Source organism: Macrotis lagotis, chromosome 7, assembly GCF_037893015.1.
Source record: "Macrotis lagotis isolate mMagLag1 chromosome 7, bilby.v1.9.chrom.fasta, whole genome shotgun sequence".
NCBI lineage: Eukaryota > Metazoa > Chordata > Mammalia > Peramelemorphia > Peramelidae > Macrotis > Macrotis lagotis.
In genome coordinates this window covers 190,280,798-190,306,748 of record NC_133664.1, presented here as the reverse complement: position 1 = coordinate 190,306,748, position 25,951 = coordinate 190,280,798, and the positions used below count along the sequence as shown (strand labels likewise).

General features: G+C 33.6%; 2 protein-coding genes across 6 annotated transcripts in view; one reads left to right on the top strand and one right to left on the bottom strand.

Moving 5' to 3' along the window:
- Window positions 1–7,933, top strand: part of PYROXD1 (pyridine nucleotide-disulphide oxidoreductase domain 1) — a 39,486-nt gene extending 31,553 nt beyond the window's left edge. The window contains exons 7-8 of one of the 2 annotated variants that reach the window (XM_074194313.1): window positions 661–798; window positions 3,092–7,933. In XM_074194313.1, the coding sequence (XP_074050414.1) occupies window positions 661–798; window positions 3,092–3,340 (387 nt within the window). In that variant the 3' untranslated portion in view covers window positions 3,341–7,933. The remainder of the gene's footprint in view (window positions 1–660; window positions 799–3,091) is intronic. The other variant, XM_074194312.1, reaches the window with a different exon arrangement.
- Window positions 4,498–25,861, bottom strand: RECQL (RecQ like helicase). 4 transcript variants are annotated; one of them, XM_074194307.1, is made up of 17 exons: window positions 25,782–25,861; window positions 22,521–22,621; window positions 22,059–22,146; window positions 21,619–21,667; window positions 20,484–20,681; window positions 19,021–19,200; window positions 17,824–17,930; window positions 15,606–15,804; window positions 14,212–14,378; window positions 12,588–12,669; window positions 11,274–11,422; window positions 11,066–11,183; window positions 10,400–10,538; window positions 8,712–8,803; window positions 8,083–8,302; window positions 7,386–7,515; window positions 4,498–6,801 (listed from the first exon to the last, which is right to left on the bottom strand). In XM_074194307.1, the coding sequence occupies exons 4-17, from the start codon at window positions 21,632–21,634 to the stop codon at window positions 6,598–6,600; spliced, it is 2,001 nt and encodes a 666-aa protein (XP_074050408.1). In that variant the 5' UTR covers window positions 21,635–21,667; window positions 22,059–22,146; window positions 22,521–22,621; window positions 25,782–25,861; the 3' UTR covers window positions 4,498–6,597. The 4 variants fall into 4 exon arrangements, with proteins under 4 accessions (XP_074050408.1, XP_074050410.1, XP_074050409.1 ...); XM_074194309.1 differs by having other exon boundaries at window positions 25,710–25,795; XM_074194308.1 differs by lacking the exon at window positions 25,782–25,861 and adding an exon at window positions 25,481–25,775.
- Window positions 25,862–25,951: the final 90 nt, after the last annotated feature.

The window sequence follows — 25,951 nt, the reverse complement described above, 5'->3', positions numbered from 1 at the left end:
AATATCAAGTAGCAGCAATGGGGAAAGAAGTTCCCACAGTCAGCATTATTTAAAGCCTGTATACAAGCCAGGTTATGTTAAGTATGTTCTTATTGTCATTTCAGATTTTGCTTCCCCACCCCCCCTCAGGGGATGGGGAGAGGGGAGTTGGGGCCTGGATCTGTGTACAGGCAACACATGATATGAAATTGCTTCTACTGATGACAATCAGAACCAGTGTAACTTGCAGAGTTAACTGTGAGCATTGAGAGCTTAAGGCATCTGTCCATACAATGATCAACAATTAGTATCAAAAATAGGATCTGAAACCCAAGGCTTCCTGAGTTCAAAGCTAGTTCTTTATCCACCATAGTATGTTGCTTCTTATACTAAAATAAGTGAATTTCAACATTTTTTTCTCAAATTTAAAAATTCTTTTCCAATGCAGAAAACTTTAAACTGAGGTACTATTTATCACAATCTTCTTGTTTTGTTTTTTAATTTGAAAAAGCAATTACAATTTATTGGTAAATTAATTTGTTCTGAACTGTAGTTCCATGTTTAGTTTCTTGAAAGGAATTTAGAAGATAATGTAATCAGATTATGTAATAAGCACTATCATATCATAAACTATATTATATTCCACCAACATTTTTTAAAATAAAATTTTACAATTTTCAGATGAGGCTGTGGACTCAAGCTAGACAGATGGGAAATTATGCAGCAAAATGCATGGTTGCAGATACTCTGGGAGACTCTATTGACATGGATTTCAGTTTTGAACTTTTTGCTCATGTAACAAAATTTTTTAACTATAAGGTAAGATATCTTGTTATACTATAATCAAATATCAAAAATAGCAAAAGGTTTATATCTGACTTTTGGCTCATTTAAATAATAATAATAATCTACTGAGCTGTTAATTTTAATCTAAAATTAATCTCATACTCTTTAGTTGGAGGAGACCTCAAAATTCACCTATACACCAACCTCTCCCTGAATACAGGAATTCCTTGTATAACATTCCTATGAAGTGGTACCTGTCCTCTTCCTATAGATTTACTATGATCAGAATTTAGCAGTTTGGAAACCAGGCCGTTTCACTTTTGTAATGTTCTAATTTAATTGTTTAACAAACGTTAATGCAAAGATTTCTACCTGTTTTTCCTAAGTTGGCTTCTCTAGATTCAAATAGAACAAATTTAACCTAGTCTAATTAATAACCTTTCAAATACTTGAAAGACCATTATCACATCTCTCTCAAATCTCCCTGAGTTACTGTAGGTCAAATAGCCACATTTCCTTCAACTGATTTCTACTCTAGTATTGTCACTAGGCCTTGACAGTATTGATGACTAACCCACTGAGTGACAGGATAGGCTATTCCAGGTTGTAATGTATTACCACATAGCACAGACTTGTGCTTGCCCGGAATTGTTGATGTGTGGTGATTGCCTCACTGATATGGGACGAATCAAAACCATTTAAGGACAAGAGACTCTTGCGGTAGTGAGACCATTTCCAATCGTCCTGTTTCTGAAAATCAGGCCCTGGGGGGCAGCTTGGTACCATAGTGGATAGAGCACCAGCCCTGGAGTCAGAAGGATCTGATTTCAAATCCAGCCTCAGACACAATAATTACCCAGCTGCGTGACCTTGGGTGAGTCACTTAACCCCCATTGCCTTGCAAAAAAAATCAGACCCTGGAATGTTTGATTCTGATATAGGTAAGTGAGAAGATGTGCCTTGTATAGTATACCCCTCACTATAATAAAATATACAATTCATGCCTCCAATCATTTGTTTGGTTGGTGTGGATTTCTTTCTTCAAAAGACTAATAGTAGTAGTAGTAGTAGTATCATCCTGCATGCCCATATTTGACCATGCTTCAGTTTTGTTGCTGTCTTTCCTAAATTGATACCCAGAATTAAACAGTATTCCAAATTGTTTAAGCAGAGCTATTATCATCACCCTATTCAAGATGCTATGCTTCTATTGATGTAATTTAAGATCATGTTAAGTTTTTGTTTTTAAATTCATTTTACTAATGCTTTTTTGTCTTTTCATAAGGCATTTTTGGATATACTACTTCTCTGATCCCCTTCATTTTTCAGAATTGAAACCTCTCTTGTGACAAAAGAAAGCAGTTCAGTCAAGTAACCACCAATGACAAAATATACACCATTTTGTCCTAGTGTTAGGGCACATACTATCCTTCCCATGAAAAGTATTTTTCATTTTCTTTTCTATGGCACCTTCACTTGCCCAAGGTCACACAGCCAGGCTATTATGTGTCTGAGACTGGATTTGAACTCAGGTCCTCCTGACTCCAGGGCCGGTGCTCTATCCACTGTGCCACCTAGCTACCCTTCAGTTGTATTCTTAATGTTTATCACCTCTTTCTAAATTTTCACAATTATTGCCTTTAAATATGCATTGTGGAATTCATCTCCTTCCTTTAATACTTTTCTGAGTCTTCATTGTTTGAAGTCAGACAGATAAATACAGTGGGGAGAGAGATCCAGCTCTGTAGTGAGAGGACTGAATTCAAACCCTACATCTTATGCTTACTATCTGTATGACAGTGAGCAAGTCACTTAACTTTCCTGAAACACTAAAGTGGGAAAGTTTGGACCAGATACCTTCTAGGAACTCAAGCTAAGCTGCTTCATTCACTAAAGTCAAGAAGATAATATTTTCATTTAGAAATATCCTTAGAAATTAACCTACACTTAGTCTGTTTTCACCTTCAGTCTGCCATGCATCCACCTGCATTTGTGCTTTCTCATTGTTATTTGTTAGTAAAGTGATCTTTTCTACAAGTCAGTTTTAAGGTATCATTCAATGTGAAGTCTGCTTCTAATATTTGTGACTAGCTTTTAGCAAAACTGATATTATTTATATCCATTATATTTGTATTCATTGTTAAGATGGCAAATAGTTTTTCAAATACTTAAATACTAGAAAAGGAAACTTTAAATATTTTTATTTGACACTAAAAATTATCAGTAGATTTCATATTTTTCCCTAATTTTTGCTAATAATGTAGTTTTTAAACTTAAAGACAGTTTTTAAAAAATATTGAAACATTACCTTTCCTTCTCTTCTCAGGTTATATTATTGGGAAAGTACAATGCCCAAGGTTTAGGTTTAGATCACGAATTAATGCTAAGATGTACCAAAGGACAAGAATATGTTAAAGTGGTCATGCAAAATGGAAGGATGATGGGAGCCATTCTAATTGGTGAAACAGATTTGGAAGAAACATTTGAAAATTTGATTTTAAACCAGATGGACCTTTCAGCATATGGAGAAGATCTGCTAGATCCAAATATTGATATAGAAGACTATTTTGATTAAGATGACTTTAAGCCACTAGAAATAAGAATCTCAAGTCAACTGTTGTAGCAACTTAAGATGATAAACATGCTGAAGTTAAGCATGAAAGGATTTTAATGATGAATATTTTTATGAAAAGATGTGAAATTAATTGAAAATATCAATAAGTGTGTCCAGCTAATGTTTGTGTTTTTATACTGTATTATTGATCAACTTGAACACCTAATAGTTTGGAAATAGGCACTTTCCATTTCATATAATCTTAGAATCACTTAAGGGGGGGCAATCTAGGCAAATTTCTACCTAAACAAGACCCCCCCCCCCACATTCATACTCAACAACTAGATGCTGTTAATCAAGCCTGGGTTTGAAGATTTCGAGTAAGGATGAGAAGGGAAGGTGTGTGAGGAGGAATCCTATCTCCCAAGACAGCCAGTTTATTTCACTGAAGTTTTTTTTCCCTTATATTAAGCTTAAATTTGCCTCTTCTACATTTATTCCTAATTCTGCCTCTTGGTCCTAGCAAAGTAAATCTAATGCCTCTTTTTTTGTGATACTTGAAGGTAGCTATCATTTTCTTCCCTAAGGCTGATCTTCCTATAGTCTCAAAGCTCTATTGCTTTTAGTTATTCTTAAGTAAATATTCCGGTTAGTTTGACCAACCTTCTTTGCTGGATTTACTCCCCTTCACATCCTCTTGCTATTCTTCACATCTGGCACTTCCATCTCTTTTCCCCATGCCTAGAATGCATTCTCTCATAGTAGAATCCTTAGTGTATTCAATTTTATGCAAAATCTCAGATACCTTCTCTTAATAATGAGGCCCTTCCTAATTCTCTCAACTGCTCACAACCTCCCTCCATCATCCATTTTATTCATTTTGAATATATGTTGTCTTCCCTGATAAAATATAAGCACTTTAAAGGCAGGGAATTTATCCCCAGTGTGTAATGCATAATAGCCATTTAATAAATGTTTAATGATTGACTTAACTGACCAAGGCAGAATATTGCAGAACTATTGCCTTTCTGATGATCTCTCACTGCAGCAACCAAAGAGAACATTAGCTTTTCAGTTAGTATATCAGACTGTTGGCTCATATTGAGTTATGAGACCATTAAAACCCACAGCTCTGCTATATTGCACATGTGAAATTGTTCTTTTTAACTGTTTATTCAACTTATTGCTTGTTGAAGATTTTTTTGAACCTTGTCCCTCAGAAATGATAAATGTATAATCTACATGCCTTTATTCAAGTCATTTATCAATGACTTTTAAAATGTTGAGAAACACAGGTCCAAGAAGAATATTGGAGCTCTCTCTTTATTGGATTTCTTGTAAGTTGATATTGGCTGGATCTGAACCATTAATGACAACTCTGGATCCAACCAGTTAGTTCTCAATCTACCTCATCTGAACTGTTGTCTAGCCTCCATCTTTACACCTTGTCCATAAGAATAACCTAAGTCTTTCTTACAGATTTGGCTAAAATTCTAGATAAAGAGTTTATGCATTTACAGAAATTCCATCAAAAAAGAAAATGGGTTATCTGGCAAAATCTATTCTTGGTGAAGCCATATTGGCCCTTGATGATAATTTGCTTCTTTTCCTAGATGTTCACTAATTTTCTCTTTAATGATATTGTTGTTCAGTCATTTTGGTCCTGATTCTTTATGACCCCAATTGTAATTTTCTTGGCAAAGATACTAGAGTTGTTTGCCATTTCCCTCCCTCTCCAACTCAGGTGACAGATGAGGAAACTGAGGCAAAAGGATGAAGTGGTTGTTCCAGGGTCACATAGGTTTCTAAAGCTAGATTTGAATTCATGAAGTTTAGTCCTCATGATTCCAAGCCCAGTGCTCCATCTTCTGCACCTTTTCAATATAATGTAGGTTTTTGTTTTGAACCCCTCCCCCCCAGTATTACAGACTATAGCTCACCAACCACTTGGCTTGCAAACTCTTATTCTATTATATTCTTTGAAAATCAGGATATCTGTTCTCATTTTTCCAGCAATGCAAATTCACTCAGTAATCATTTATCCCAGTACTTTCAGTAATTTATCACTTCTCATTTTACTTTTAAATTTCTTAACAATTCTATTTGTTTCACCTTCACTAAATTAGTTCTTTTATATATAGATACTTTGAATATCATGACTTATCAAATTTTTGTCATAGTTTATTGGATATTATAGTTCAAGAACTGATATACTTTGATACACCTTGGATACCATGATTACTCAAATATTTATCAGCCATTTAGTTTGTTGGATAATGTATTTAAAAAAACAACTGATGTTGCAAAGGAGTTGCTTTTAAAATTTTCATTTTAAAAGCCAAGATTTTATCTAAAAGGCTTAAAACAAGGGGGCATGTTGTATAATATTTGAAAACAAGAATCTTCCAAACTTACTGATTAGTAAGAAAGGTTATTTTAAGAAGTGCCATTTTAAAGTCTTGCAACAAAAACCTTTTACTTCAGTTGTTCTAGGGCATAATGGAGCCCTTCATGTTTTCATTTTGTAACAGAAGAGCAACAAATCTCTGGTACTCTTGATATTGTGAAACATTTATTATCTTTGAATTTGCAACGAGGGGGGAAAAAGCATGTGAATCCCAACCAGATTAAAATGTAATTGGGATATATTTAATAAAAATTTTAAAAGTATGTCAATATGTGGTTCTCTAAGTCAATATTTATCTGCAGGGATCTTTACATAGAGTTTAATAACCCCCATTTCTGTTTGAGTTTGATAGTACTGATCCATTCATTTTATAGATGAGGGAAATTAGAGACTAATGAAAGTTTAAATGATTTGCCCAAGCTCATACAAGTAGTCAGCATAAGTGGCATTTGTGCCTAGGTTCTCTGATTCCCAAATCAGTGTATTTTCTGTAGAGCACTGGCCCTGAAGTCAGGACGACCTAGCCATATGACCTTGGGCAAGTCACTTAACCCCACTGCCTTGCAAAAAACAAAACAACAAAAAAATAGACCGTATAATAACATCATGAGGGTAGTTGAGTACACTTTATAAATTCAGGACATTCAGAAATGTTATAAAAAATTTTAATTTTTTTGTATTTAATTTTATTGGATAGTTTTCTGTTTTCTAAATCAAGTGGTATATAATCTCAAATCAACAGCATTTCAAAAAGTGTAAAAATTATTCTTCCAAAAACTGCTTATGGTTCTGAAATTGTAGTTTCATGTACACAAAAAGAAACAATTCAAAACTTAATCTTTAAACTGAGTGCAATTAGTTGATAATTGAGTTAGTTATCTAGCTTCCTTTTCTTTGCCTCTGTATTTTCGATGATTGAGTTCTCTAGCTTCCTTTGCTTTGCCTTTGTATTTTCTGAATGAGATTGTTTAAGCCCACTTCCACACTTCTTTACATCTTTCTTTTGGAAGATACCTGAATATTCTTCTTCCACCTTTTTCTCTGCTTCAGAATTAGAAACCTGAGGTAATTCAACCTGTAGATCCAGAAAATAATATTGGTAAAAATTCACCTGGTTTTATATAAACTGTTGTTAGATAATACATAATGAATCCTTTTGTATCACTAGTATATTGAAATGTTACATTCTCAAAGCACACTGGCAATGAGAACTTTTGTTATTAAACATCACAGTTACATAAGAGCCACTGAACAATGCTGATCTTATTACCAGTACATTTTGAGATTATGTTATCTGGGGATAGCAAAATACTAAAACATGCAAAAAGATCAATCACTGGTCCTAGGGAGTTAAATTAATTATTAGCAGTTCTACAAAAAAGCTAAAATAGTTTTCTCCTTCAAGCATCCATGTAATTTAAGCAAAAACAATAGGCTATAATTTCTTCCAAATGAAATTTTGTCTTCTTAACCTCAAATAGTATTTTGTTAATGAGGGAAAATGGAATCTTTACTGAGCACTAGGCTATGTTCTGGGATAGGGGGGAGACATTAGAAATGCTCGCTGCCCTTCTAGAGCATATAATAATTAGTTATATGCTTAAGATGAATGTAAATTCTTAATAAACAACAAGAATTTTAATAGTTTGTTTACAGTACCTTGAAAGAATCCTTTGTGTTTTTCTTTACTTTCATGGTAACTACATGTTTCTCACTGTGCAGAAGATGAGCCTTAGGGCCTACTTTCAAATATGAAATAGTAGCATATGCAGTAAAACTGAAGTCTTCTCTATGAAAGAAAAAGTTCACAATCATAAGACAGTTGAATGGTCACAGAAGTAATATATATGAAAGCATATTATCTGATGACAAACTTTTTATTTTTTAAATTTTATTTATTTAAGGTCACACAGCTAAGTAATTATTAAGTGTCTGAGGCTGGATTTGAACTTGGGTCCTCCTAACTCCAGGGCCAGTGCACTATCCATTGTACCACCTAGTTGCCCCTGACACTTTTTTTTAAGCTTTTGCAAGGCAGTGGGGTTAAGTGGCTTGCCCAAAGCCACATACAGCTAGGTAATTATGAAGTGTCTGAGGCGGGATTTGAACTCAGGTACTCCTGATTCCAAGGCCAGTGCTTTTATCCACTGCGCCACCTAGCTGCCCCCAACAAAAACTTTCTAAAGGTAACTTTTAATGAAATGATTCTTAAAAAATCTCCAAAGAAATTTTTTCAAAAATAAGAATCAAGCTATTATGAATATTTTAAATTTTTCTTCAAGTAACCTTTCACAGTTTCTTAACTTTAAAAAGTTTTTAAAATAACTATACAAAAAACAGTAAATTTGTTTCATACTTAATATATTGTTGTAGGATGAAGTGAACAATAATTTTCTCCAGTTCATCGCGAGGAAGATTAGGGTGAACAACATCAGATACTCTCAATTTTGCTACACCCTTTCCCATCCAGGCATCAATAAGTTTCAATGGTGTTAGCCTTTCATTTAGTTTTTCAGCATGTTTCAGTATCTTAATTAAATCTCTGCAGTACTCAGTTATGTTCTTCTTTTCAAATGCTACAAAGGAAGAGATACCCATATAGAGTAAATATTAGAACAACTATAAAAAGATTTGAAGTACTGGCTTTTAAATTACATGTTTGGAATGGGCTCACTAGTCTTTATCTGTTTTTGCCCTTCCCATTCAATGACTGCAGATGGTGATAACCACCACACCCCATTCTTTACTTCAAATTCCTCTGAAGATGCTCTACTTTTACTGTGTACATTTGCAAATATAATTTTGGAAGGACAGTAACACTAGGTATCAGTTTCCTAAAATCATTATATATGATACCCTCTCTTCAATTTCATTTAAAACCTTGGTTTCTGGCTATAAGCAAAACTTCCCGTTTTAACTAATAGATCACACCCCAAGGTTCTCATGTTACATAATTTAAAAATTAAAAATCCACAATGAACTCACAAATGTCTTTTTGGCAATTATCACACATTTTGTTGCAAGCTGCTGCATTCCACACTTCATCAAAATGTTGAGCTATCAGCATACGGCGGCATCTGAAAACAAAGTAGAAATATAATTGTTAAGCCAATAGCTTAATGAAAATCACTAAGAAAACGTATTTAAAAGAGGTTAAAGCATCTTTTGTTTTAAATTGCCATCAAAATAAAAAAATATCTAAAACGTACTTATTAAGGACCTGCTATATGCTGGGTACTATGCTAAGCACTGAGGACACAAAATCAAAAATGAAACAGTCTGACCTTAAGGTGCTTATATTCTACTTGGGGAAATTAATGTAGCACTTTGTTAGGAAATGCAAGGCCTAGGGAATGAAGTGATGACCAGAAAACAATTTTTTCTTCTGAGAAATCTCTGATGTCAACAATACAGTTTTATCAATGGGCAGCTAGGTGATATACTGGATAGAATACCAGGCCTGGAGTTTAAATAGACTTCAAATCCAGCCTCAAACTCCAGCAAGTTTCAAACTTCCATTGCCTCATTTAAAATGAGCTCGAGAAGAAATGGCCAACCTCCTTAGTATATTTGCCAAGAAACAGGAATAGTCATACACCACTGAAAATGATGGACAATAACTGATTTATTGGAACCATTCAAATTAAAAAAAAATATATATATATATATATATATCCTCTCCTTATCTTTCTCAGAGCATTGTATGCAGCAGGAAAAAAAGCCTCCTATGTAATCCCAAAAATTCAATCCTATTTTTCTTTTTGTTGAGACAGGAATATTCAGTTCAGGAGTTTACTAACACATCTACGATTCTAACTAGGGGGAAAACTTGTTTTATTTAAATAAAAATTTAGAAAAGTAACCAAATGTTTTCAGATCTTTTTAATATGGTTATCCCCCAAAACAGGGTGAATTGTGTTAGTATAAGTGAGAGGAAATATGATGAGCTCAGTATTGAAGTGGAAGTTAGTTTTTTTGCACATTGTAGCCCTAGACAAGCTTCTCTGAATGAAAGAAGTTATTTGAAATAATGTGCCTCAGTTTAGTCATCCTTCAAATCCTACACAAGAATGGTGAAACTTGAAGTAGATTTTGAGACAGCAAACAATTGACTAGGAAATATTCCATAGAAATGCACTGCTTCTATTTCCTTATAGACAATTCCAGAATGAGTCATGGGACTATTGATCTCAATTGTATGAGTAGAATATAAAAAGAGTGATGAGCCATAAGACCAATAAGGATCCAAACCATTTTTGCTTTAGAATTCACACACTGAAAACGGAAAAACAAATTCATAAGTAATGTCAACTGGAATACAGATAAGATACTATCACTACAGTTATTAAGCATCACACATATTAAAAGGCAAAATAAGAACTACTTTAAAAGACTTTATAAAAGCTACATTTACTTGTTCCTTTACATATATATTCATATATGTTTGTATAGTGTTTTTCACTTTACAATCTTATCTCACTGGACAATTGCATTTGCTTACAATTCTTTTTTAAAAGTTATATTAAATCTTTTTATTAAATGGTGTAAGCACCTAGGGTAGGAACTGATTCATTTTTGTCTTTGCATCTGCAGAGCCCCCCCCAAAACCTAAATGATAAATAAGTAAATGGCTGATTTGAATAACATATACAAAACATAAAAATAAAACTTACTTGTGTATATTACAGCAGTATGACACCATTTCATAAAGTTTCTCTTGACCTACATTTTCCATGACCACCATTGAACTTATTCTGAATATATCTCCAAAACCAAAATATAAAACACAATCAGCTCTCAAGTCATCTCGACCTATGATATATTAGGGAGAAATGTTACTCTTAATATCAAATTAAACATAATAGGTTTTAGCCCAACCATGAAAAAAACTTTAATGAAAGAAAACTGGAAACCTTTTATGGAAAAGAGAACTGAAAAGCTAAAATTCTTCCATAATATGTGTGAAAGGTAATTTACAGTTATCATTAAATAAAATTTCAATTCAATGTGACACTGAAATTTAAAATCTAAACTTATGTGTCATGTGAAACTAACAGCTAAAAATAGGACAAAAAAAATAAAACAAATTTTCTTAGCAAATTAAGGATGCAAGAATTTAGAAATGCAAAAAAATTATTAATAGACAAATACATATACTGAAATTTTCTGTATTTGCAAATTACCCTGAATATAAAACTGCCAAAAACATTTTTAATTCTTTCTGGAATTAAGAATTAAATAGGAATAATAAAAATATTGTTTTAGACTATAGCTACATTAAGCACAATGCTCTGCATATAAAATATTTAAAGCTCTTAGTTATACATATTTTATGATACCTGCACGTCCACTTTCTTGGTAATAATTCTCTATAGATTTGCTCATTGAATGATGAATAACAAATCTCACATCTGGTTTATCAATTCCCATTCCAAATGCAACTGTTGCCACTACTACCTGAAATATTTCAAATGATTTAATTATTAGGTAAAACTATGATTATTTTCAAAATTCATGTATGTTTCTATTGATAAATATATACTTAACCTGAATTTTATTTGCTGACCATTTTTTATGAATTTCAGTCTTGTCTTCTGGTTTCATATTTGCATGGTAAGCACCTGCTTGAATTCCCAGCTTCTGTAAACTAACTGTGACTTGCTCACAGTCCTTTTGGGAAAAACAATATATGATTCCTGTATAAAAATGCAAATTTTTTTTATAAATGTCTGTTTGCCCCGCCCCCCCCCCCAAAAGCAACTTTGTCAAAAGGAAATCTACAAAAGATCCTGGACAAATTAGAACTATGTATCAATTTCATTTAGCTACTCAGTCAAAAAAAAGGGAATTGAGTCTTTACTTACATTATTCCCATTCCTGAGCTTTTAAAAGCTAAAATTATATTAGTCATATGCTGAATATAAAGGAAGAACTAATGTAATGAATTGATATTTTGGACCACATACAAATGAACTATTTAGTTCTGGTATAAGAAAGGTACATTATTAATACAGAATAATCAAAATTGTGGAAAACCTTACAAGTATAAAATACAATGGAATGTTTCCTAATCTTTTCCTGCTTAGGAACCAGCGTTTCCACACATCCTCTTACCATCACTGGTTCCACCCAGATTCAAGTCTTCCTCTTCCATCTCTTTTACCACCTCAATCTGGGCTTTTATAGCCTTATACAACTATTATAGTAGTCTACTAACTGGTATTTCTCCTTCTGGTTTCTTCTCTGTTCCATACTTTAGATTTATTTTTGCTTCTCTAAAAACCTAACAAGTAGATTTTATTTAAATTCCAGTGCAAGGGTCACCTCCTCTGTAAAGTTTTCCCTAATCATCCCAGCATTTACACATACATTACTTCCTTCTCAAGACTGCTGCAGCATTGACTAATACAATTCATTTGGTAATCAAAAAAACCTAAAAAAAACTACTCTGTATTACTGTTTCTTTTTTAATGGTTACATCCTGCTTCTAAAATTTAACAAATCCTTTGAGAACATCTTAAATGTTTTATCATTTATTCCGAGCACAGGGAAAATACATAAAAGATGTTTTCAAGATAATTTGTTAATTATAATTCACATAAGGAAACTAGGTGACCTAGCTGAGACTAATTTGACTACTACAAATGAAAGATGCATCCAAACAGTTCAATATTCTTTTTCAAAAATCTAAGATTGGGCTGGGTAAAACTATATAGCTACATTCTAGGTTTGCAAAAAAAATAAATGTCAAAAATTACAAAAAAATTAAATTTACAATTAGTAAACAACCAACTTCAGTTCCCACTTTTTATAGGGAGGGCATTTTCTAAGTCTTCAAAATTGTTATTTTTCCTATATTACCAGACTGTCCTTTGTATCTCCCATTAATAAGCTTCACGATGTCCTCGATGAAATCCTCAATATTTGAGGGTTTTTGCCGAACCTAGAAAATATACTTAACTTAAAAAAAACTAGTAACAATCATCAAATAATTACCCTAACTATATCTTTCTTACTAAACTTTAATAAACACAGTACATATAATCTTTTCCTTTATTCATTTCATATGCCTCCCTCCTGCCACCCCCTGGATTTTGCTTTTAAACATGATTTTTTTTTTTTAGGTTTTTGCAAGGCAAATGGGGTTAAGTGACTTGCCCGAGGCCACACAGCTAGGTAATTATTAAGTGTCTGAGACCGGATTTGTACCCAGGTACTCCTGACTCCAGGGCCGGTGCTTTATCCACTACGCCACCTAGCCACCCCTTAAACATGATTTTTACAATTTACAAAAAAAAAAAAGAGGGCCAGTTATGAAGTTTAGGATATTACACTCATTAGATGATTAAATTCTTTTAGAAATAACTGCTTGGGATAACAAAGCTACATTTAATCTATTAAGATTATTCTTAAAATAATGGAAACTAGAGTAGTGCCCCTAAAGGGCATTTTAATATCTATAAATTTTATGCTTAAGTATAATGCCTAATTAAAAGTCAAAGAGGAAAACAAATCTATATTCATATTTCAGCTTAGAATTCCATTACATCACCTGAGTACTCACTGTATAGCGCTTACTTATAACCCCAAAAGAGAAAATATGTCTAACACTTGAATTTCTCCTATTTCTGCATTTCCTAATAGAGGCTAGTTTCCAAAGCCAGTCCTTAGCAAAGTACAGGGTCTGATTTAGTCTAATAATGATTGTAAATATACAAGAGATATACTCATTTATAGGTTATGTCACAGGAATAATAGGCTCCTAACAAGGGCTGGTATTTGCATGGTGTCTTGTAAATCATAAAGGAGCTGAAGCTTTAAATTGAAAAGAAAGGCAGAGAGAAACCTGCTTTTCTTTATCCACCAACCTATAGCTCCCAGAGACTGGCTTCAACGGAGGATAAATATTAATAGGCTTGCCCAGAAATACGCAGGAGGAAACCCAGGTTTTGTTTCATGATCCTCCATTCTCTCTTCCTTTGTTTTTAAATTCTAACAAACAGCTAATACCATAATTATTTATTTTTTCCCTCTCTCATTTTTAAAACTCTCTTTACCCTTTCCAAATGTTACAAAAATATCCAGGTCTCTCCAATACTTAAAACAAATAAACCAAAAATTTAATTTGACCTTCCACTCCTTCAATCTTCTCTTCTCCCTTTGAGTCAAAAACACTCACTATCTCCATCTCTCTTTTTAATTGTTATCTGGCTTTCAACCCCACTTCTCAATTGAAACTTTCTCTTCAAAGAAGATGAAGTTGACTAGATTTAAGGAAGAATTTTCTAACAATTCAAGCTATCCAAAAGCATAATGAGAGGCTTGGGAAACATGCATGTATATGTAATCATGTATGTATAAGTGTATATATGCACACTCACATATATGTGTGCGTGCACAAGTACCTATAATGTAAAAAATGCAAAGGTAATTTATTCCACTGAAATTCCACATAGAGTATTCAACTAACATAAAAATTACATGCCTCATAATAAAGATTTGGCCGATTAAAAGATGCAGTAAATGTAAAGCACTTCTCAACACATAAAATTTTTTGAGCATCCTTCAAAATGTGATTGGTAGCAGTTGCTGTCAAACCAATCAGTGATGTATTGGGGAACTGTCGTTTTAAGATACCAAGTGCCTTATAATCTGGAAAAAAGAAAATGAAAAAAAGACTGTTAAAAATATCTTTCTAAACCTGTAAGAACTAAAGTAGGTCACATATTATAACAATGTATGAAATAATATAATTATTGTTTATTTCAATTATTATTAATAACATTTCTCTAATGATTTGAGCCTAAAAAGCACCTCTCACAATAGTCCTGTGAAGTAAATGATTCAAGTATTATTGTCCTTTTATGGCTAAGAACACTGCTTTTCTGTCCAGTTAGTTACCTCAGCTGTCTCTATGTTATAGGTAGCATTCGCATCCAGAATTTAACTAGTTCAGGAAAAGCTTCTTAGTCAGAGGTCAAACATCAATAGCTAAAGATCAGTTTACTTCTGGCTAAGTTTAGCAAAGCATCTGATAAAATATCCTATTTTGTTTAAGAAAAGAAAAGAAAAGAAAGGAAAAGAAGAGAAGAGAAGAGAAGAGAAAAGAAAAGAAAAGAAAAGAAAAGAAAAGAAAAGAAAAGAGGTGGATTCATAAGTCAAGTCAACAAGCATTTAAAAAGCACTTGCTCTCTGCCTGAAGTTGTACTATGTGCCTCTGGAAATAAAAGTCAAAGATAATCCCTATCCTTGAGGAGTTCACAGTCTAATGGAGGAAATAATATATAAACCAATTATGTACAAATAAGATCTATAGAAGATAAATTGAAGATCAGTTCAGAGGAAGAGCAGTAGCATGAAGTGGGATTGGGAAAGGCTTCAGGAGAAGGAGCCAAGGAAGCCAAGAGAAGCATTCTAGCATGGAGGACATGAAAATGTAGAGTATCTTGTAAGTGAAACAGCAAGGAAATCAGTGACATTAGACATGAAGGCAAGTAGGTTAAAAGAATACAGAAAGGATAGGAAAAGATGAACTTATGATGGGTATTAAAAGCAAAAAGCATTTTACATTGAGCCTGGAGGTAACAGGATACCACCAGAGTTTATATGGTCAGCCTTCTACTTAGATTAATTTGCCAACTGAGCGAAGGATGGACTAGAATGGGGAAAAATAACAGAGGAAGACCAAATAGAAGGCTATTGCAGTAATCTATTTTTCTATTTTATATTTAGTACCATAGACCATATAATTAGTATTAAACTAGTAGACTATAATATAAATTAGTATATGTAGGTACATATTTATAAATATATATAATATATAGATTAAATGTAGTAAGTATACTATAACATAAATTAGTATAAGTAAATAAAATATACCAGGTCTGAAATCATGTCCCCATTGACTACAGCAATGAACTTCATCCACAGCAATTCTAGTAAATCTTCCTGCTTCATAGGCTTTCTCCAGTCTTGACATAAACATTTTGCTTTTAGCAATTTTCTCTGGAGTAACATAAATGAGCTTTAGCTTAGAGTTTTTATTTACCATTTCAGCATGAACCCATTTCACGTGTTCCTGTTAAAAAAGTAAACAGAGAATTAGTGACTAAATTTGACTTAGATATCCAAAGCAGAAGTAGTACAGGTGATGTAGACAAAATTCATTCCACACCCTGCCCTCCAGATCATCTTTTGACTATAGCAGGAACCCCTCAGCTGGATCCATACCCCTTTGCTGACTCAGGGCTCCCAGGCAATGTCTGGTGGGGGAAAGCAAGAAGTTTGAATGAGGTGACCAAGAGACCACAACAACCACCACCTCCCCCATGAAGGCTCAGAGAACCATGGGAAAAGCACTGCCTTCCAGATCACATGGTACCCATCATCAGTCACTGTGGAGATGTGACCTTAACTTCATCTTCACCCAGGGAGGGGACAAGCAAGCCAGTCAACCTGAAGCAGTGAGGCACCCCAAGAAAGAGAAAAGAGGCTCCATAAGAGTGCAGTGAAACTATTATCATAATCAACATTTCCTTTTGGATCCCCATAAAATAATCCAAGATCTATCATGAATAGCAGCTCCTCAAAATTCATCAGCACTGCCTATTTTCCCAATCCTCCACCATCAATGAAGGGAGCCATCCCTGCATTCCATCTCCTTAGCAAACCCCAACTACAGTAACCTACCAAAGCATGTACCCATACCAAATGGTTCAACTTAAGAAATAGTAATGATTTTATCAAATGAAAATGACATTAAAGAAATTAAATATGTTGGCAAAGAACTAGAGATTGAGGAAATACCTATCAACTGTAGAATGGCTAAATAAGTTGTGCTATACAATTGTGATAGAATACTACTACTATGCTATAAGACAAGGTGAGTTAGTTTTAGAAAAACATGAAAAGACTTGAATGAAATAAGGAAGAGTGAAACACACAGCTGAAGACAGAAACAACAATATTGTTCAAAGAAGAACTGCAAACAACTAAGTTATCCTAATTATTATAAATACCTCAACTAACTACAAAAGACTTATGAGAAAGAGGTCAGCCACCTCCAGAGACATGACAGATAAACAGAAGTATTCATAATACATTTTTCATATATCTAGACTCATGCATGTCTGTGGATATATTCACACACACACACACACACACACACACACACACACACACACACACAGAGATATGTTAAATGGTAGCCTTCTCCAGTGTGGGGTGGGGAAGGAGGGTGATAGTTTGGAACTTAAAATGTACAAAAAATAAATTTAATTTTCAAAAAAAAAATTTGCTGATCTATTCTGCAAAAAATGGTTAGTAAAATATTATTTTAATTTACTATGATTACTACTACTTCTTATAATTTACTATTGTAAAACATTCCTTATTAAACATTTCAGGTCTTACAATATATTTTCAGTGGAATTTCAGTTAAAAATATTTTTAAAATTTTACATTATGCAGAACTTTGTGATAGACGCTGAGAGAAATACAAAAGCTGAATCTAAGCAAGTTCCATGGCCTGGGGTCCATAGTTTTAACTATATGACATTGTTCTGAACCTTGGATCCCCAGGCTTCCAAGGATTCAGTGGATGGATTTCAAGGAATCTGTGAACTTAGATGGGGGAAAAATACATCTTAATTTTCACTAACCTCTAAATGGAAGTTTGCATTTTCTTCATTTATTTAAAAAAAAATTACTAAGAGAGGGTATACATAAGCTTCATCAAATTGACAAAGGGGTCAATGATAAAAAAGACCAAGAATCTCTGGTATTTATAATCCAACTGGGTTTCAGAACAACTAAAGTGTCATCTTCATCAAGCCCCTTATGAAAGAGGTAGATAGGCATAGGAGGATGGCAAAAGGAGTAAGTAAAAAAGTTTTATGATGTAAATGCATTTAGTCCCTGAACAGAAAAAATTACTTAAGAGTGAGCTATCTTGCCAGTAAAATATTTTTCATTTGTCTATTGCATAATAACATATCCCTAATTATTACTACAGGACTTTAATAGCAATTTACCAGTTTATAGTCTTAAAGGAACAAGAGACTATGAACCTACCTTTAATACCTATTCCAAAACATACCTTGGTGCTAGAAGCATTTAGCAAAGTAGCTGAAATTCCCAATTGTTCTAAAACCATTAATTGATCTTCCATAAGAGAAATCAAAGGGCAAATGACAAGTGTGAAACCTGAAAGATAATATTTCTGCTTTAAACTTCACAATTTCTTCAATGTGCTGTTGGGATGTTAGGTAAATATTAGCCAATAGGCAAAAACCTGAAAACTAAGTCTTAATATTTGTTCATTTCTTTTACCTTATCAGTTTTCCAACATAGTCTGGTATTTCAAATACTAATATTTTTGAGTGCTTTATTTACAGCCAGTAATATTTCAACAAATATTAGTCATGCCAATGACATCTTTGGATCAAATTTTTAAGGTGATTTATAATATATAAAAGCATCCATTAGAAGCCTAAAGCTTAAGCAAAAAAGAAAACAGCAACTTACATATTTATGAATGTTAGCTCCATAGTGGCATTTAATACATCATACTAAGTTTATTCATTTCTTCTGTGTTTGAGTTCAAATGAAAATATTATTAAACTAACAGATTTTTCTGAAAACTCTAGCCTTTCTTTTTTAGTGCTCCTTTCAATAGCTAAGATTAACACAGACCTTAAAACTTTGAACAATATTAATAATAATAATAATGATGATGATGATTAAATTCTGTATCAGTGAAACAAGTATATGTACTGATTAAATCCTGGAATCTTGAAGTACTGAAGGACCTTAATGGAAAATTAATAATAATTACTTAAACTACCCTACACTAATTTAGTGCTTGACAATTTTCAAAGAATTCTCTTATTCCATATGATTATCATCTTGCAAGATAAACAGGATAGATGATATTATTCCAAATTTATAAGCAACCAAAAAGTATCAGAAAAGTTTTGTGACTCATTCAGAATCACACAGCTGCTTAATGGCAGAGCTTTGACTCAAATTCAAGTTGTCAAAATCTTGATCCAATTCTCTTTTCCTTCTCTACCTTGCTGCTTTCTACTTGCTATATTTCAAGGCCCATATGAAAATCACTAAAATTGGTTTTTTTTAAAACTAACTACTGGGTAAATTCCAGTAGAGATGAACTCAAAAAAACAAATTTTGCATTATCGGTACATTATTTAGAAATTATTTTAAAGCTATTTGCAAACTAATATGAAAGAAATCATATTTCCCCCCAAATTTAGTTAATTTTTCTTTCACATACCATCAGAACATACTGCTGGTAACTGGTAACACAAGCTCTTTCCACCCCCAGTAGGCATCACAAGAAATATTTCCTTTCCAGCCATTGTCACATTAATAGATTCAAGCTGTAGTGGCCTAAACTTTTTCAGCTTAAAGACATTCTGCATGGCATCTTTAACTTTCCCAGACCACAGAAAATCTAGGAGGAAGAAAAAAAAATTCTTTACACCTACACAAAATAATTAAATGATTGTTTTTCTAAAACAGATTTTCATATGCAGTACTCATGAACAAAATACAAATGAACTAAGTTCAACAATTTTTAACTTTTGAGAAGGCACTCTTTTTAAATGTTTTTTTTTTTTACTAACTTGATTATTTCAGGAAACATTCAAACAAAGTCAATGAAATAAAAAGAAAAAATTTTTTTATTCATATAAAGCTAAAAATATTAGCAACTACCAATTAACATGCCAAGTATGGTAATCATGATTAAATAGATTTTTGTTTTGTTTTGAAATATTCTGATAGTTACATTTCAATATACGTTATATTGTATGATGTAATAAGAAATAACAAAAACTAGCAAATTTTGCTTTTAGTGGGCAATTAATAAATCTTTAATCTTTTTTTTTTTAACCTCAACTAAAAGGAATTCAATTAATCAAGGTTCTTATATGGCTATACTTTTTACCTAGCTGTGTGGCCTTGGGCAAGCCACTTAACCCCACTACCTTGCAAAAACCTAAAAAAAAAAAAAAAAAAACCATAAGAAAATAAGCTATCGGGGCAGCTAGGTGGTACAGTGGATAGAGCACCATATCTGTAATCAGGAGGACCTGACTTCAAATCCAACCTCATATACTTAACACCTAGCTGTATGACCTTGGGCAAGACACTTAACCCCATTATCTTGCAAAAAAAAAAAACCAAAAAGAAAAAAGAAAAGAAGCTGTTTCAGACTTAATAAAATGATAATGATGAATAATTTATGATATGCCCTAAAATCTTTACATACTGATTTCTATATTTTCTGTACCTTTAATATTCTGAAAGTTATCAATGATGTACCTAAACTAAAGATATCACTAAAATACTGCAAGATCCTGATTCACTAAATATCCCAGTACAAGAATATAGGTAAATATATTTTTAAAAGACTTTCAACAACATTCAAGCAGGGAATTAAGTTAACACTAAAGAAATTCATGTAATGAAAACAACCACATTCTGCAAGCATCAAAGTTAATCTAAATTTTACTATATCCTTCAAAAAATTAACAAAAATCTACACCATGAAAACTAAATTCACAAGAATCTGCAAAGTTGAATATAATACCCATATTCAGCTCTCCTTTCATCCTTTTCCCTGAAAGGGATGACAGAATAACTTCTGTAAGACTAATGAAAAGTTTCATTATTAAATAGAGCAACTTAAACTTCAAGTTATTTAAAAAAAACTATTAAAATAAAAAGTAAAACCTTGTTTATTCCAGCCCTCAGGTTTAGAATCCAATTCTGAACTTGCCCCAGCACCCGAGTCTTCTAGAGATTCCTTTATTTTCTTCTTTAGGGTAGTCTTTTTATGAATAAGCTCTTGTTGTCTTTCCAGAAGCTCTTGTATCTGAATTTCTATTGCTTGTAGCTCATTGGTGACAGAATCTAATTCCTCGCTTAGCTCTATAGGAAACAAAAGGATCATATTGAGTTTATCAAATCTCTAACTGGATTAGAGACCTTTTTATGTTGCTCAGCAACCAAGCAAAGTATATTATACAAAATTAAAAATGAGTCTAGAGAAGAATAATCAAGAATTCTTACACTCTCTATATTCTAATGACCAGACCTTAAAACATATGGAATCTATTTAAAATATCCCATACCTGACACTATAATAAGTTTCACATCAATGTGTTATATTTATTAACCTAATGATTGGTTTATGACTACAACCTTGAGCTATAGACACAAAGAGTAAAACTATATATTACTGAGTTTTTATCATCTCTTCATTAACTCCAATTAAAAAAACAAACATCTTTTACAGTTGGGAGTTTTTTTAGGATTTTTTTTAACAAGGCAATGCAGTTAAATGACTTGCCCAAGGACACACAGCTAGTACAGGATTAAGTGTCTGAGGCCACATTTGAACTCAGGTCCTCCTGACTCCAGGGTCAGTGCTTGATTCACTATGCCACATAGCTGCCCCTCATTCTGTATAGTTCTAATCAATATAAACACTGAAGTTACCAAGATGTAACAGAGAGGGGGGGTTCACTCAGCTGACAATTGGAAAAATTTTAAAAGGTATCCCTAATTTTTTCTAATGTATCAAAATAAAGGTATATAAAACAATCAAAGTCATAGTTTTACTTTCCATTTATTTCAACTTCACTATCTCTAACTTAATCAACAGGCTTCAAGGCAGGACCTGGATGTATCATTTCAAAATACTATATGAACCTAACAGTGGCCAAAATTCATATTCACTATGCTCTTCACATAGCCTTAATAATATTTATTGTTTGTGGTCAGCAAAATGTTTCTGTGATTTTAAATTTGAAGCAAGCAGAATTAAAATAAAACAGAACTAAAAAATGTAATTATTTCAACTTACCTGAAACTGCTTCCATTTTCAAACTGCTTTACAATCACTGAAGTTCTTTCTAAAAAAGAAAAACCAATCAATAAATTTTTAAGTTTTATGATCTACGCATTGAATATCTTCACTGATAAGGAAATTAATAATATGTGAAATGTTCCTAACTTACACAAAGTCCTTAATTAAGAAATGCTATTCCAGCTGAAGATGCATCTCCTAATTAGTGAAGATATAAGAAAATTTTCTTCCTTATTCCAAAACACTGCTCAAAGGACTATCACTTCCCAGTCACTTCATCTATTTGAGATTACTGTTCTCCCCTTCCATTAAAGACCAAACTACAATGGTCTACCAACAATCAAAGATCCTAGTATATCTGTCTGAGTAGAGATAAGATTGTTACAATTATTATCACATATTAATATCACAAGAAAAAAACAGAAAAGGCAACGAACCTTTTTATTACAATGAAGATACTTTGTTGAGGAGATGGTAAATCAGTCTACAATAAAAGATGTTTCCATAGGTACATAAAGACTTGTTCTGCAAATGAAAAACCATGTTTTATTAAAAATAAACATATAAATACATTAAAATTAGCTTAATTAAAAAAAGAAAACCCTAGATTTCTCAATACTGTTCAAATCTAGGATTCAAACACCAGTGTTGTCACACCAACAAAAATCACAAGGAATCACTAGGAATATCTCATCCCTGCCAGCCCCAAGGTATTGAGCTTCTGTCATTGTAGTTGGAGAAGAATTTCATAAACTTGCTAGCCATCTGGCACACAGAAAAATATAAAATCATCCTTCTCCAATTCTGTGTGATAAGAATTTGCAATGACAATAGCAAGATGGAGAAAAAGGGACAAAGGGTGCTAAGGATTACACAAATGAATAAAAGGACATTATTACCTGAAGAATTGAATTCTATCAATTATGACATTCTTGTTCTGAATGAAACCAGAAGATAAAAAGAAGTTTCAGCTAAACATAAGATGGCTCAAAGGATATCCCTGCAAAGACAAAAGAGTTAGCAGTGTGATTTTTTTCATGTATTGAAGGACAAGAAAACCTATTTCATGGGACATTTGGTCATTTCATATTGTAATGGTCACGAGAAGCATTTGCAAAATAACCATAAGCATGGACACAACTGCAGTTCACACCGATATGCAGAGGCTGAGGAGGTAAATAAATTCTTCAAAGAATTCAATAAGATCTTTCAAATTCAATCAGTGTATACTTTAAAATCGGGTAACTTCAATGCAAAAGTGAATATAAGGAAGAAAGGCAAAAAATGTATTGTAAGAAGAGTAAAAAGTGAAGAAAAGTCAAAGATGCATAGACTATGGGGTCTATACATATCTAAATATGAGGTCTCATATCTATATATCACATATACCCCTAGCACTCTTCCACTAATAAAGTTAAGAATCCTTTCATGTCTATCTAGCTGCCTCTCTTAGAGTTGATGTTGTAAAAGCTAACTTTTCTGTTGTTGTTTGTATTTGTTAGAACACAATTAGTTTGTTAGAACAAAGTTAGAAAGGCAGTAAGCATAATATAGAGTCCTGGATTCTAAGTCAGGAAGACTTGAGTTCAAGTTCTATTTCTTAGTAGCATATGCCCATAGGCAAGTCATGTGACTTCCTATAACTAAAAGTTACAGAAAAGTTATAATTAATATCAATAGAGGTTGTTGTCATACCAACAAAATCACAAGTCATTGAAATACTGAAGAAAATATGGGGATCAAAGATGGTATAAAAGGGGCAACTAGGTGGTGCAGTGGATAGAGTGCTGACCCTGGAGCCAGGAGGATCTGAGTTTAAATCCAACCCCGGACATTTAATAATTGCCTGTGTGACCTTGGGCAAGTCACTTAACCCCACTGCCTTGCACCCCCACCCCCAAAAAAGATGGTATAAGACTACTGCTCAGGACCTGAGAGGGAAAAAAGTAGCACTACTCATTTCTAATTTTGCTTCTATTTTATCTGTCAAGAAATATGCTCTCCAAATTGGAATGAATGTAATAAATATCATTAATAGAAAATTAATAAGCAAGATACATAGGGAGATAAGAGAGCATCTAAATCCCCTTGAAGAATTCATAACACAAGGTCTAGAGGAACATTCCTTAGTAATATTACTGGTGGTTTTGGGTGATAGCTCAACTGGTAGTCTTGGAAAGTCCATACAGAAAGGTATCAGAGGATTGTAAAAAAGAAAATGCTCTAATTGTTTTAAAAGGGGGAAAAAATAAGAAAATGAAGCCCACAAACATTAAATCAGTGATCTTAACTTTGATAACCTGGCAAAATTCTAGAATGTTTCATTAAAGAGATGGTCCGTGAACACCTAAGAAAGCTAAGTCATCACAAATATGGTATCATCAAACAAAAACGTCATAACATGCTAATGTCAGTTCCTTTTTTGACAGACTTACTGAAATGGTAGTTAAGGGTAGTTAATATAGTTGACCCAGATTTTAGCAAATAATTTTATAATCTCTCATATTACTCTTAGAGAAACGATGAAGTTTTGGCCAAGACAAAAATATAATGAGATGTATTAAAAAGTAGTTGAGTGGCTGGAACCAAAAACTAATGATTAATAGTTGCACAAAAATCTCTACTGGAGAACCTCTAAATAGATTTGGCCCTATCTTTTTTTTTTTTTAAGATTTTTAACTGTCTTGGTTGGCACATTTATCAAATCTACAGATGATACAAACTTGGGATGACAAATTAAGACATTGAATAGCTGAGTCAGGATTCAAAAAGATCTTGACAGGTTAGAGTCGTGGGTTCAGTGGTAAAAAACAGGGACATTAGAAAAGATTTTTTTGGGGGAAAAGATAATGAGTTCTGTTTTAGACAGTGAATTTGAGATGCCTTTGAGAGATATTTCTATCCATGTGGAGATGTTTAGAAAGCAGTAAGAGGAGACTGAGCAAAGGCCCTGGAGTCAGGAGGACCTGAGTTGAAATCGGATCTCAGACATTTAATAATGACCTTGCTGTGTGACCTTGGGCAAATCACTTTAACTCCACTGAACCCAGATAAAGAAACATACTTTCCTCCTATTGGAAGGCAGGAAGGAGATAGATAGCACAGGCATACACCAACTATATAATCTATTTTTCTTTAAATTATTTTCTCTACCACAATTTTTTTTTTTTTTTTTAGTTTTTGCAAGGCAATGAGGTTAAGTGGCTTGCCCAAGGCCACACAGCTAGGTCATTATTAAGTGTCTGAGGTCGCATTTGAACTCAGGTCCTCCTGACTCCAGGGCCTGTGCTCTATTTCCTGCCACCTAGCTGCCCCTACATGATGTTTTAATATAGAAGGAGGAAGGGAGGGTTACATCCTGGGTTGTGCCTACCATTAAGTTTTTTGAAACTGGTAAATATGATAAATCAGATCTTGATTGTTTAGTTGGTTACCTAGATTTAAGAAAATAATGAAGAAAATGATAATAAAATTGAAATTTAAATGTATATACAAAACTCCCTCCTTCCCCTTGCCCCATCAGACTGTTCCTTATTTATCATCACAATCCTGGTTATATCTAGGAATGACTATAAAATAGAAAAAAAAAGCATCAATAAAAGATCTCAAAATAAAAATCAGCTTCCCAATTAACTGACATGAGGTTAACTGACAATTGTTCATCTGAAAATCACTCCAAGTTGTGTATTTACGCATCAGTAGCAGTTTTATAAAAATACAATTTGGGGGCCCTGGAGTCAAGGAGTCCCTGAGTTCAAATCCGGCCTCAGACACTTAATAATGACCTAGCTGTGTGGCCTTGGGCAAGCCACTTGCCTTGCAAAATTTAAAAATATATATATAATTTGACAGGTCTTACCGGTGGCACCGGAGCGAAACAAAAAACCGCAACTTTCCCTCCCAAACAAGCCAACATAAAAACCTGCCCTAAGCAGCGTTCCCCAAAGATTCAGATCCGAAGCCATTCTTCCAGGGCCCGCCTAGTCAGTAAGTCACCCGCCCGGCTGCGGCCCGACAGGAAGGGGTGAGTGGAGAGGATGGGCGAGGTTCCTCGGTTGCTAAAGGAGGAAGCGGAGCCGCGACCTCACCGCTGCCATTTTTCCTGCAGGAAGGCAGGTAGCGGAGCCCTGCAGCATCTCCAACGAACGCCAGTCACTCACCCTCAACTCATCGGGGCAGCCTCCCTCCGCCGGAAGTCTTCTTCTCGGCCAGGCTCGATGACGTCCCATCATTGGCTCGGCCTTCGCAGCCAATCAGAAGGAGTATCCTCCCCGGATTGGCCCTTCGGGGAGGGCGACGCGAAACAAGGCTCTTCCCGATTGGCTCGCTG